Source organism: Sceloporus undulatus, chromosome 11 (genome assembly GCF_019175285.1).
Source record: "Sceloporus undulatus isolate JIND9_A2432 ecotype Alabama chromosome 11, SceUnd_v1.1, whole genome shotgun sequence".
Taxonomy (NCBI): Eukaryota; Metazoa; Chordata; class Lepidosauria; order Squamata; family Phrynosomatidae; genus Sceloporus; species Sceloporus undulatus.
Genome location: NC_056532.1, coordinates 5,703,944 through 5,715,942, shown reverse-complemented (window position 1 = coordinate 5,715,942; position 11,999 = coordinate 5,703,944). Strand labels below are relative to the sequence as shown.

At 49.6% G+C, this 11,999-nt stretch overlaps 1 protein-coding gene across 1 annotated transcript in view; it reads right to left on the bottom strand.

The window, feature by feature from the left end:
• Positions 1 to 969: 969 nt before the first annotated feature.
• Positions 970 to 11,999, bottom strand: part of FOXN1 (forkhead box N1) — a 22,661-nt gene continuing 11,631 nt past the window's right edge. The window contains exons 2-10 of the mRNA XM_042442709.1: positions 9,711 to 9,857; positions 8,497 to 8,991; positions 8,242 to 8,349; positions 6,553 to 6,692; positions 6,171 to 6,267; positions 2,976 to 3,183; positions 2,458 to 2,589; positions 1,899 to 2,069; positions 970 to 1,736 (exon numbers count right to left, since the gene is read on the bottom strand). Of these exons, the coding sequence (XP_042298643.1) occupies positions 1,450 to 1,736; positions 1,899 to 2,069; positions 2,458 to 2,589; positions 2,976 to 3,183; positions 6,171 to 6,267; positions 6,553 to 6,692; positions 8,242 to 8,349; positions 8,497 to 8,991; positions 9,711 to 9,836 (1,764 nt within the window). The 5' untranslated portion in view covers positions 9,837 to 9,857 and the 3' untranslated portion in view covers positions 970 to 1,449. The remainder of the gene's footprint in view (positions 1,737 to 1,898; positions 2,070 to 2,457; positions 2,590 to 2,975; positions 3,184 to 6,170; positions 6,268 to 6,552; positions 6,693 to 8,241; positions 8,350 to 8,496; positions 8,992 to 9,710; positions 9,858 to 11,999) is intronic.

The window sequence follows — 11,999 nt, the reverse complement described above, 5'->3', positions numbered from 1 at the left end:
TAACACAAGCAGCTAAAGAAAGGCCCGGCTGCATGGGAATCTGCGACAGATAGATCCTACTCATTTGAATGGATTGCATTACACTGGGATTTGCGTAGTGCAAAACATTCTTGTAAGTGCAAATGTTTTGCTTTATGTGTCATAGAGCCAAGTGTGACTGCAAAGGCTTTCGTGAATCCTTGTAATCCCATGGCTGTGACCTGCGCATTGTTGCCATGAATAAACTGCACAGATCTGTAGTCCATTAAAGGAGAGGCATTTCGGAGGGGACTGACCCTTCCTTTCCTTCCTCCTCTCGGCTGTGGACCTGCCAGACGAGGGATCATGGGAGCTGCAGTCCAAAGCGGGAGGAACGTGACCTAGTTGTGATGTGTACATAACAAAATAGGAAAATCAGGTGGGATTTTTGGATGCTGTTGACTGCAGCTCCCATCAGCCACCAGTGAGGGGACCATGGGAGCCGCAGTCCAACTCAGTGTGGGCCACTTGTGGCCTGGCTGCATTCCCAGGCGTTGCCACAAGGGGGCAGCACCAGGCGGCCAGGGATCAAAGCTCCCTTGTAAAACTGGGATGGGTGAGAATTGCGCTCCAATCCAGTTTCCAAACAATGGACCCAATTGTGCAAATCTCCTCTTATTTGGGCTGGAGGGAGCTTTTAAAAAGTGGGATAGACTGCAATGTAGAGGTCTGTCTCTTCAGGCCGGGGGTCTTTTGCTATCCTTTTGCATCCCTGTATGTTGGGCAATGGTAACACTGAATTACGTTGCCAACTTTTCCCCCCCGTGAGGCTCCTGGTCTTTCATTCAGGGGGGACTTCTAAAGCGCACCCCTCTTTTTGAGCTTTCGGGGTCCAAACTGGGGGGACATTTCGCACTCGATGGGAGTGAAAACCCCGCGCTGGGAAAGAAAAATGTGGAAATGGAGGGTTTGATGCTGGCTGCTTTATTGAAGTAAAGCAGAAGTCGCTGGAAGGAAGAGGCTGGCTCCCAGAGAATGGCAACCTCTGAGCAACCTCTGAGCAAAGGGTTCCTTCCTGACACAACATTGCTATCTTCCCAACTCCATCCCTTGCCCCAAATCTGGATCTAGATTCTCCTCCGGACGGGTTTAATGTCTCGGCGGTTCGTGTTATCAGCCGTATCTTGCAGTTTGGAATATGCATTTTCAAAAGGCACTTGGCGCTCTTTTAGCCCCGTAGTTGTTGCTTTTTAAAAAGGGGGGGTATGCTTTTCTTTATAAGGTTTTCTAAAGCCACGGCTCAATTTCATCTCCGCCAAAATTTCGCAGACAAAATAGCAAGCGACGTTCGAACGTGGTCAAGATGGCAAAAGTTACGAATTAAGAACAGATAAGGGTTTTTAAGGTCGGTCGGTCGGTGGGCCGAGGGGTGAAACAATTTGGGGGGCTCCAATTTCCGTGGCGCGGATCCAGCCTTCAGTTTGGTGGCCTCTAAACCAGAGCGATGGGCTTGGACCCCAGGCTGTTTAGGAAGGGGGCCGACCCCGTATCCAGCTCCATGAAGGCCGAGTAGAGCGTGGTCAGATGGATCTCCGGAAGGCCGCTTTGCTGGGCGTTGCGGTGGCTGTTCAGCTCGTTGCTGTTGTCGTTGTTGTTGTCGTTGTCGTGGTCCATCTGACACGGAGCGGAGAAACATGGAGGGACCCCCGGGGAGGACGACACCAGCGCCAAGGGGTCCGCGGCCAAGCTGTCATCCTTCAGTTCCTCCCAAAGGTTTCCTGCAAGAAGAAGAATGAGCAAAGTGCATTTGGATTCTGTGTGCACTTGGAGGTTGGTTCTGCTGCAGGGGTCCCTGGGATTTGGCTCCTCTGCACACTCCCTCGAACTATGGCAACACTAGAGCTCCCAGGTTAAGAAACATAAAGGTGTTTCTGTGCTACCTTGGAGATCGAAGTCGGTGAGGGAAGGGTTGAGGGCATCGATGTCGCTGTTGAGGTCGGCATCAGGCACCAGGACGTCCTGCACGGATCGGGGTCCCGACAGGACCTTGGCCCCGCGGCCGGAAGGGGGGCTCTGGGCCGGCAAGGGGGGATCTTGGCCCCGGGGTCCATCTGCGGAAGGAAAAGGGGTTCAGGGCCGTGGGGCGAAGGGCGTAGGCCACAAAGAGAGGGGCAGTTTTCCCCCATGGTTATTATTTTGTTGGGAGCGGGCATGTTACAAAAGTGACCTGCGCCAGGTACCTGAGGGGCATCTGCTGCATCAAGGGGCTGCATAAGATCCCAACCAGTCCCAACCAGTGACCAAGGAAATCAATATGGGCTCAGCCAACTGGTAAACCAGTACACTCCATTTAGGCAGAGCCAATCGAGAAACCAATATGGCACATTCAAGGCCAAAGAAATTTGGGGGGGAGCTGGGAACCCAGGTTTCCGCTGGCTGGCCATTAGGGCTGGACAGCCAGGGGTCCTTATGGGGTGCTTGACCGAATGGTGGCCTTACGCAGAGAGGGGTGCGCGAGGGTCATCTGCCGGGAGACTGAGGGGGGGCTGGCCACTCCGGGGGGGTTGCCTCCGGACATCAGGCTGGACCTCAGCTTCTCCGATTTGTCGCCAATCAGCGTGTCCAGTTCCTCTGGAAGAAAATGGAGCCAAATGAGATTTGGAAACATCAAGAAGGCAAACAGCCAAAGCAACGTGGCAGGTCCTAAAGGCAATGACATTTCAGAGAAGAAAGGCTCCGCTGGATTAGAACCCAGGGTCTGTGGTCAAGAGATTGCTGTCCAGGTTATGGCCGTTTGGGTTCCCTGACTGGCTATGCGGTCTCCGTAACTGACTATCCCTGTATTAAGTGTATTGCTTTCCCAATCTGCTAAGACTGACTATGGCCATTTTGGTTCCCAAACTGTCTATGAACTGTGAGGTTCTGGGCCATGGCTAAAGCTTGGAAACAAGGTCTTTGTGATGTTCAGCCTGCCTTTGCGCGCCATGATGCACGGCGCCTGCGTCTGTGGTGCCCACCTGGCTTGGCCATGCTTTTCCGGACAGCGACAGGGTCCTTCCTCTTCCACTTCTGCAGCTCTTCCTGCATCTTGTCGATTTTGGCCGGGTTCAAGGCCCACAAGCAGCCTTTTCGGGAGGAGCTCCCAGACTTGTTTTCAACCTTCTCAAAGCATTTGTTCAGGGAGAGGTTGTGCCGCACCGAGTTTTTCCAGCCGTCTGGAGCTGTCTGGAAACCCCCCCAAAAAAGCAATGTTTTTGTAGATGTTAGTTGGAGAAGAAATGCACCGACACCTTCATCCACATCAAGCGTCCCCATTCCAAGACATTACGTACATTACATGATCACGACAAGTGTCTGTACCCCATCCTTCAGCCAAAGAGGCTTACAAACAATTGATTTGACCGTTCCCCTCTCAAGTTTACAATATAACATTCTCTATTACTATTATTATTATTATTATTATTATTATTATTATTATTAGGCCATGGAGGGTGTGCAGGTTTTATGTGCACCGATGCGTCATTTATGGAAGGTTGAATTCACAAATGAAATGTCATCTAATTACAAGAGGAGAGATGAGCACTATGCTATTTAGAGATGTCTAGAAATGGATGCTGCCTCCCAGGGATGACACATAACCGGACACTGACCAACAAGGAGGTCACCTGCTGACCGCTGGCCTTTTTGGCCGGCCATATTTCGCCTTTAGCATCTACCCCCAAAAAGGAGAAGCAGCGACGGGGAGGTTTCTTCTCTGCCTCGGATGCGGCTGCTCTTAGTAGAAAACAGCGTCCTATTTTCCTCCGTTCAGAACCATTGCAACTTAGGCTACATCTGCACTGTAGAAATAACCCAGTTTGACACCACTTTAACTGCCCTGGCTCAATGCTATGGGATTCTGGGAACTGTAGTTTTGGGACACATTTGGCCTCCTCTGCCAGAGTGGTCTGGCGCCCCAACAAACTACAAATCCCATGTATTTTGGGTAAACGGGGCCCCAGGAAAAGGGTTTTTGTAATGCTGTGCAATATAGATTTTATCCTTGTTGTTCACTGCCTTGAGTCCCTATATTGGGATATGAGACAATAATAATAATAATAATAATAATAATAATAATAATAATAATAATATATTTTGGGTGGGTGGGGATATAGGAAAAAGGAGGGAGCAAGAATATATTTTGGCTGGGGCCACAGAAAAAGGGTTGATGCCATTGATCAATTGATTGATCGATTGATCGATAGAGCCACAGGTAAAGCGCATGGAGCCAAAACCAATGCGCTTGCAAGGCGACTGCTACACAATCCATGATGGTTATTTATTATGTGTTTTTCCTTTTTGTATAATTATGGTATTGTTATTACAATCGCTGTGATGTCTTTTTCGATCCCTTTGTTTTGTAATCCGCCTTGATTCCGCAAGGAAAAGCCGGAATATAAATAAATCATATTATTATTATTTTTACTATTATTATTATTCTGTCACGGACGTGGCTTTCCTAATCGGAGGTGTGCGTGCGCAAATGAAGTTGTTTAACGATTGCATCTTCTTTTAACGTTCAACTGGAAACCCAAGGTGCAAACCAGAAAGGGTTGTGTGTGTGTGTGTGTGTTTGTGTGTTTTTACGGGACCCATGTGTTTTAATTGTGTCTGTAAAACCTCCGCTCCCTTCTTTTTCATGTTCTCTCCGTTTAATGGCCCTGCCACGGTCCCTCCTTCCCCCGAGGACAACCTCGCTCTGCCATTAATTCATCTCACACTCCATTCGACCGGGAAATGGACGCACAACAAGGACTCACAAACACACCAAGACGGGCAGAAGCCCCACGTTTCAACCATTTCCCAAGTCACCAAAGCTAAAGTGGAGGGTTTCCATCATGCATTTCTTGCATTCAACTCACATTTTGAGCTGAGAGTATATAAACCTCAAGGAATCTTGCTTATAATGCATTTCGGTGATGTTTTGGGCGACCTTTTCCGCCCTTCGGCTGGGGACTTAATTACATCTGTCTAATTAATTTTGCTCGCTGCCACCATCTGCACTCACTTGGTGCATCATCTCCTGCTCAGGTCCGCCCAAAAGGGCTCCATTTCTTTTTCGTTTACACAAAGAGTTTAATAATATTGAATTCAGTATTAAATTCCAATATGAAATCCAGTCCTAATTGCTGATTTTGGGCTGTGTTTTCCATAGGGACCAATGTGTTAAGTGTTGCATCTGCAGCAAGAATGTGGAAAGGACGGTGCATCGTCTGCGTTTGGCTGCGACGCAAGGATGCCGTCCGTACTTTGAAGACGCAGAGCATCCCAGGTTTAATTTATGGCTCCATTGAAAAACAAGGCCAAGGTGATCCGACTCCTTTGCTCCCGTTTTGTTGGGATCGTTGGATGTTTTGGGGTCCTGGCTGAAGATGAGCGGTTCTTTATCAAGATCTCCAAAATTGTGTGCCTCGCTGTCGCTTTTATTTTGACCAATGATTCCCAAACTTTAATCTTCCAGAGGTTTTGGACTCCAGCTCCCAGGATTCCTGACTGCTGGGGCTTCTGGGTGTTGAAGTCCAAAACACACGGAGGACCAATGTTTGGGAGTTACTGGTTTCGAAGGCCGAGGCGACCATGGCACCGTTTCAGGAGCATTTTGCAGGAGATGCCCAAACCTGGGAGAAGTGGGTGAAAACGTCGTTCCATTGACTTATCTTTCCCAAAGGAAGAACTTGAACCCAGGCCCCTCTCCTCAGGTCCCTCTCCCTTCTCTCGTATCAGAGGTGATGGAAGTTGTAGTAGTACCATTTTGCAACGTCAACAACCACCTCTCTGTCTTCGGGGAGTTACTACTACGGGACGTTACAACACCCCCTTTCCCTTTAAACTTTGGGAGAGAAAGGAGAGGCGACTTCAAAGGGCCACCTTGCCAGAGATGGGCGCACAGCGGGCGCACCTTTGCCCCACCTGCCAGCTGCACCTTGTCCCGCCCGCCCGGTTGTTGTGCTTTAACTAGAGCCGAGCATCATTGCATCACGGCAGGGACTTCCTTCCTCAATGGAAAACACACACGGGGCTTACTACCAACACTAATTCTAATTTTGTTGCATGTCCTAAATGCTTCCCGTGTGTTTTCCATTGAGGAACTACAACCATTATACTTATTATTATACCCCTATGTTTACTGCATGGCCCCTGTGCATGTCTATTGTAATAAATGAGGTTTTCACCTTGAAGTAAGGGAAGTGTTCGGTCATGAAGTTGTAAATCTCGCTGACGGGGAGGCTCCCGGTCTTGCTGTTCTTAAGCGCCATGAAGATGAGGATGCTGGGAGGAAACAAGAGGATGGTAAGAGTGGGGATTCTGGGAGTTAGGGAACAAAAGGAAGAAGTGTTGTTTCTTCTGCGCAGCCGAGGCTGGAGGCAGGCCGTCTCAGCCCGGTCCAAGCAAAGCACACAGACCCTTTGCGGCTCCTTCCCAGCATTTGACGCTCGAGGCGCCCGCCTCGTTCTGCCCTTTGAGACTCCAGCCCCACTCTTCCAACTCAAGATCACTTTTTATTCAAACTTTCCTAGCCCACCACTATTTAGACGGAAGCGGAGAACGTCTTACCTGTAGGAGTAGATGGGTTTGGGGAAGAGCGGCTGGTGGTGCTCTGGGGGTCCCTGAGGAGCAATCCGTTGGAAGGGGTAATGGGACGATGCGGCTGAGAGGTAGGTCACTGGGTAGCTGCTACCGCCCCCTGCAGGGTACTAGAGGAAGACAAGCACGGAGGGGTGCATTAGGCAAAGCAATAGAGCTATCATCTGCATACATGCTGATTGTGTCCGCAGACCCAGAAACACACTTGTACGCTAGTGTGGCCACCAGTGGTTTGAGTGTTAGCCCGAGACTCTGGACACCCGGGTTTGAATCCTCCTCTGCTTGGCCATGGAACCCACTGGCTGACCCTGGGCAAGCCACACTCTCTCAGCCTCAGGGGCAAAGGCAAGGCCTCCTCTGAGCAAATCCTATGAAGAAAATCCTATATAGGTTCGCCTTGGGGTCACTGTGGGTTGGAAATGACTTGGAGGCACATGACAACGACAACAACACACCTCACGTCACAAAGCCTCTGACAAAAGCCACAGAAGGATACCAAAGTGTGGAAAGTCAGGCCCAGCCGTAAAAACTCAGAAGCCTTTATTACGCAACTACAGACCCAATCTGATGACTGGGACCAACAACATGGAGAGAGTTTGCCACCCTCCCAACTTGGAAGCTACCAGATGGATTCAGGGTGACCCGCTCTGGGTTCGAATCCTGTGCTCCTTGATTTCGTAGCACTTCCAAATGGCACCCGAAGCGCCCTCCTGCCCTTCGGTGCCCATCCCAGTTCCTTTGAGGTTACCAGTCCGGGCAAATGGGTGCCTTTGGTGTCGTAACTGGGATTTTATTGGTTTCGCTCCTTCCTTGGAAGCTGGGGAAGGAAGGGGCAAACGCAGGGCGTTTTTAAAGGGCTATTTTTGTTTTACGGGTTTCAGTGGCTCATCCCCGACTTCATCACAACGATGATGATTATTATTATTACTAATCTTGAGGGCAGAGGGAGGAGGGGCAGAGGATGGCCGGCGGACGGTCAGTCAGTCCAACCGGATTGTGCAGATTTTTTGGCAACTGGCATCAAAGGCTGCCATTGTTTGCGACTCGGACAACAAGGGCAACAAAGGGACGGCTTTCGCCTGGCATTTATCCTCCATAAAAATGCAGAGTCAACCCATTTGGATGAGATCTCCCAGAATCCTTCAGCCAGTTTTGGGAGTCGTAGTCCAAAAAAGCAACTTTTCCCAAGGGCCTTTGCAACGAATTTGCAAAACGGTGGCCTGTTAATCCCCATTTTGGGAATATACAGAAAGCCAGACTAGGTTGGGTCCCGTTTTTCCATGGTGGGCAACCAGTTGCGCCAATGAGTAGCCCACGGCTAAGACCCCAATTAACTGGACCCACCAGCGGTCACTTCCAGGAATGAATTGCTTTTTGGAAACAACAGGGATGGAATAAAGTCACATTTCCTAAGTAACATAACAACTATGAGAGATTGCAAAATGGGTAATCATTTCTAGTCATCATATCCAAGGGTAACAATGTTGGCCCTATAGCAAAGTACAACAACATCCTAAATCCACAAAACGCCTTTATGGGGCCAAGCAAAATGCACAAAATGCATGTTAACATCTCAGCCTGATGAAGAAGCCGTCTGAGCCAGAAAGAAGCCAAGATATAAATAAATCTAATTATAATTGCAATAGGAATGTGATGTACCTGATGGAAAGGATGGGAAGGGCAGTACATGGATGGGACTTGTGGTTGATAGCAATAAAGGCTGGGCTGCTCTTCCAAGGAAGGCGTTTTCAGCTTGATGTCTGTTTCCTGGAGAGAAGAAGAGAAAGCAGAGAAGGGTGGGATGGGACGCTGCACCCCCAATATTTTGGATTACAACTCCCGGCATCCCCTTTTACCAGGGGAAAACGGTGCCCTTTTGGACTACCCCCAGGTCCCCCCCAAAGGCCCACTCACCATGGCCTGGGGGTGATGCCCATGAAGGCCGTAGGGGAGCCCTTTGCACCAGGCCGGTTCTCCAGAGAGACTTGGCACCTGGGTTCCATACATCTCGGCCTCGCCGCTCATGGCGGGCACGGCCCCCTCTGCGTAGCCCTCCATGCTGGCCGCCTTAAAGGGCGGGACCCCCTCTGCCGCCCCGAGCGGGTCTTCCTCGGCAAACTGCCGCTTGTACGGGTGGAAGGGGCTCCGGGCGTCGCTGGCACTCTTCAGGAAACTGGCACAGCTGCCCAAGGCATTGCCATCCTCGTAGCCAAACCGGTGGAACTTCTCGGCCGCCTGGAGGGCCGGGTACAAGGCCTTCTCGGTGTGGGCCCCTCGGTGGGACAGAAACCTCCCGTAAAGATGGTCCGGAGGCGGCGAGGATGGGCTGGAGCTCTGCGAGGATTCGGAAGGGTCCCGTTCCGCCCCATGGTCCACCTCGAAGGGCTGGCAGCAGAAATTGGGGGCCTCCTGCAACCCAAGCCCAGCCACAAGGACCATCAGTTGCTTTGCAAGGGCAACGACAGTAACAACCAGTTACTTTGCAAGAGCAACAGCAATAAGAATTACTGTACTTTGCAAGAGCAACAGCAATAATAATTACGTTGCAAGAGCAACAGCAATAATAATCAATTACTTTGCAAGAGCAATAATAATAATAATCAATTGCTTTGTAAGTGCACCAACAATAATAATCAATTGCTTTGCAAAGCAGTCTTTTGTCTGCCCTATTTGTCCCTTCTCTCCTCCAACAGGATCGAGGCCATATGCGATATCCTTTCATGTTAAGACTCTGAGGGACCAGGGTTCGAATCCCACACAGCCACGGAAACCCATCGTGGGCAAGGCACACTTTCTCAATCTCATAGGAAGAGCCAGGGAAAAGGAAGGAAACCCCAGGGTTGCTTTGCTTTACGGTTTCCATAAGTCAGACATGGTTTGAAGGCGCACAGCTCACAAAACATCCCAGCATTTATGAATGCAAGCTCCTTTATAGATTTGGCTCCAACTGGCATCTCATGCAGGAATAATACTAATAACAGTGCATGAATGCCAGTGGGACCTTACTGCCAGACAGAGCTGAATACATAGATGACCCTGCAAGGCTATGATTTACAGTATTTAAGGCAAAATCCTACAATTTTTGACATGTTTCGGGTCCAGAGGAGGAGACAACCCAAAGGCCTTACTTGCTGTCCTGGGGAACTCACTGCCTCATGGCTCTGCATCCGGTCGCTGCAAGGCTGGCTCTCCAGACGCCCAGAAGAGGAAGAAGGGAATGTGATATTTGCTTGATCCTGGAGCAACGAAACCATCCCCAAAGCCGACCGGGAATCCTAAGGCATCGGAGGAAAACAACCGGGTGAGAAAGAAGAGATAACAAGACCTTTTTCCCACCCAAAGAAGTATCTCCGTCGGTCTCTTGCAGCCTTGGAAGGAACCTGGCAGCCCCTTTATTTCATTTTGGCATGTGTTTCTGTGGATATAAAGGCACTTTTTTGGATGATATCAAAACCTTTAGGTTATTATGGATAGCCAAAACCCCACAAATACGCAATTGAAAAATGTCCATATCCTGTAGACAGTTGCGGTTGCATTACTACGTTGCAAAGCTGCAAAATGACGGAGGCGCATTGGTGCCGAATGCATAACAGAACTGGAATTCCCAGTGGAAAACCCCATCGTTTTCAATAGGGACAATGGAATCGCAAACAGGGACGTCAGTGGCAACCAAAGCTATTCTCGTCCCTAGAGATGGGCAGGAAGTATAGGGACTGTTTCTCCGGAGGTTTAGCCCTAAGTGCAGTTCCACTGGGATAGGCTCTCTTTGGTGGATTGCCACTGCATTGTGGGGTTTGTAGTTTAGGGCCACTGCGTTGTGGGGACACAACAAAGCCGTGGCAATGCACTACTGACTCAACAACGCAGTGGCACTGTACCCTGGGCACCTCAATGCAGTGGCACTGCACTAAGGACACCACACATGCAGTGGCACAGCACTAAGGTGCCCCGCCATGCAGTGGCATGCAGTGCACACCCTATAATACAGTGGCAGTGCACTAAGGGCACCTTGACAAAGTGGAACTGCACTAAAGACACTACAATTTAGTGGTACGGCACAGCATTGCACTGCAAATCTCACAGTGCAGTGGCATGGCACCAAGGATACTACAACAGAGTGGCACCGCGCTGCACTTTAAACCCCAAAATTGGACTAAGGACCTCGTAAACGCAGTGGCATCACATTAAGGACACTAGAACGCAGTGGCACTGCACTAAGGACCCTGCAATGCAGTGGCACGATTGCGGAGTGGTGGGAGCATCAGTTCTCTCCTCAGAGGAACTGAAACCAAGAAGGGAAGTTGCTAAATGTTTTCTGGAAAGTCCTAGGAAGATGGAAGGAACGTCCGCCTTTATTCATTCCTGGGTCGGAAAACTGGTTTCCCCGGCGGTTGGGAAACCACGGCATCCGGAAGAAGAAGAAGAAGAGACCAAGGAGGATCTTGTGTGTATGTTTTTCTCTCTCCTGGGGTTCAAGGGACTGGAAGTGTTGTGGAGGAATAATTTGGGGGATTTGGGGAGGAACCCCTTTGTTCTTTGCAGAAAATAGGCTGATTCTCAGGAAATGCTGTTTCTTGTACAGAAAACCCACCTGCAGCTTAGTTATTAAAACATACATTTTTCTCTACTGACTAATTCATAGTATCCTAGAGTTTGAAGGAGCCCAGCCTCCCTTGATCTGGAGAGTATGATCCTCTTAATGCAGCTGAGGATCACATTGGCCTTTTCCGCTGCAGCACCACGCTCTTGGCTCACGTTCAGCCCCTTCCATCCTTTTCACACATCCTGCTTTCAAACCCGGTGTCAACCATCCAATATTTTTGTGTGTCCTTTTCTCTGCCTAGAAATCGCGTGTTGCTTTTATCCCCAAAACCCCGCAGGAAGCTCCGTAATGTGGCAAACTCCGTAATGTGGCAAACTTGTTGTTTGCCCACAGATGCCAGGCTGAAATGTCTGAGGCTTGACATCCCTAGAAAGTATTACATTTGATGTTAATGAGGTTAAGAATTGAGTGGGATGGAGGGTTAGATTGGGCTTTGCAATCCAAGCCGTCGGTTTCTGATATTTCTTAATGCTAAAATTGCGTATATATGGCCACAAGGCTCTTTTGTAGTTCAAAGTGGGGCCTTGGAAAAGGGGGGAGAGGATGGATGTTTTCTGTGATGATGATGAGTGATCCCTGCTTGAGTCTTGGGTGCCTCCAGGGGAATGAATGAGATCGAGAGACCAAGGAGGGACGGGAGCCGAGTGTGAACGCCCCGAGAGGTTTTGTGTAAGTATTCGCAGGTGTCTCCTTGTCCCCTTTGCTTCAAATGCAACCAAGGAAAGGGACCGCTTCAGAACAACGGCGGTCTTCGGAAGCAGAATTTTGTTCTTATTCCACGTTATTCTGCAAGTGCCAAAGTCCCTTCTTGCAA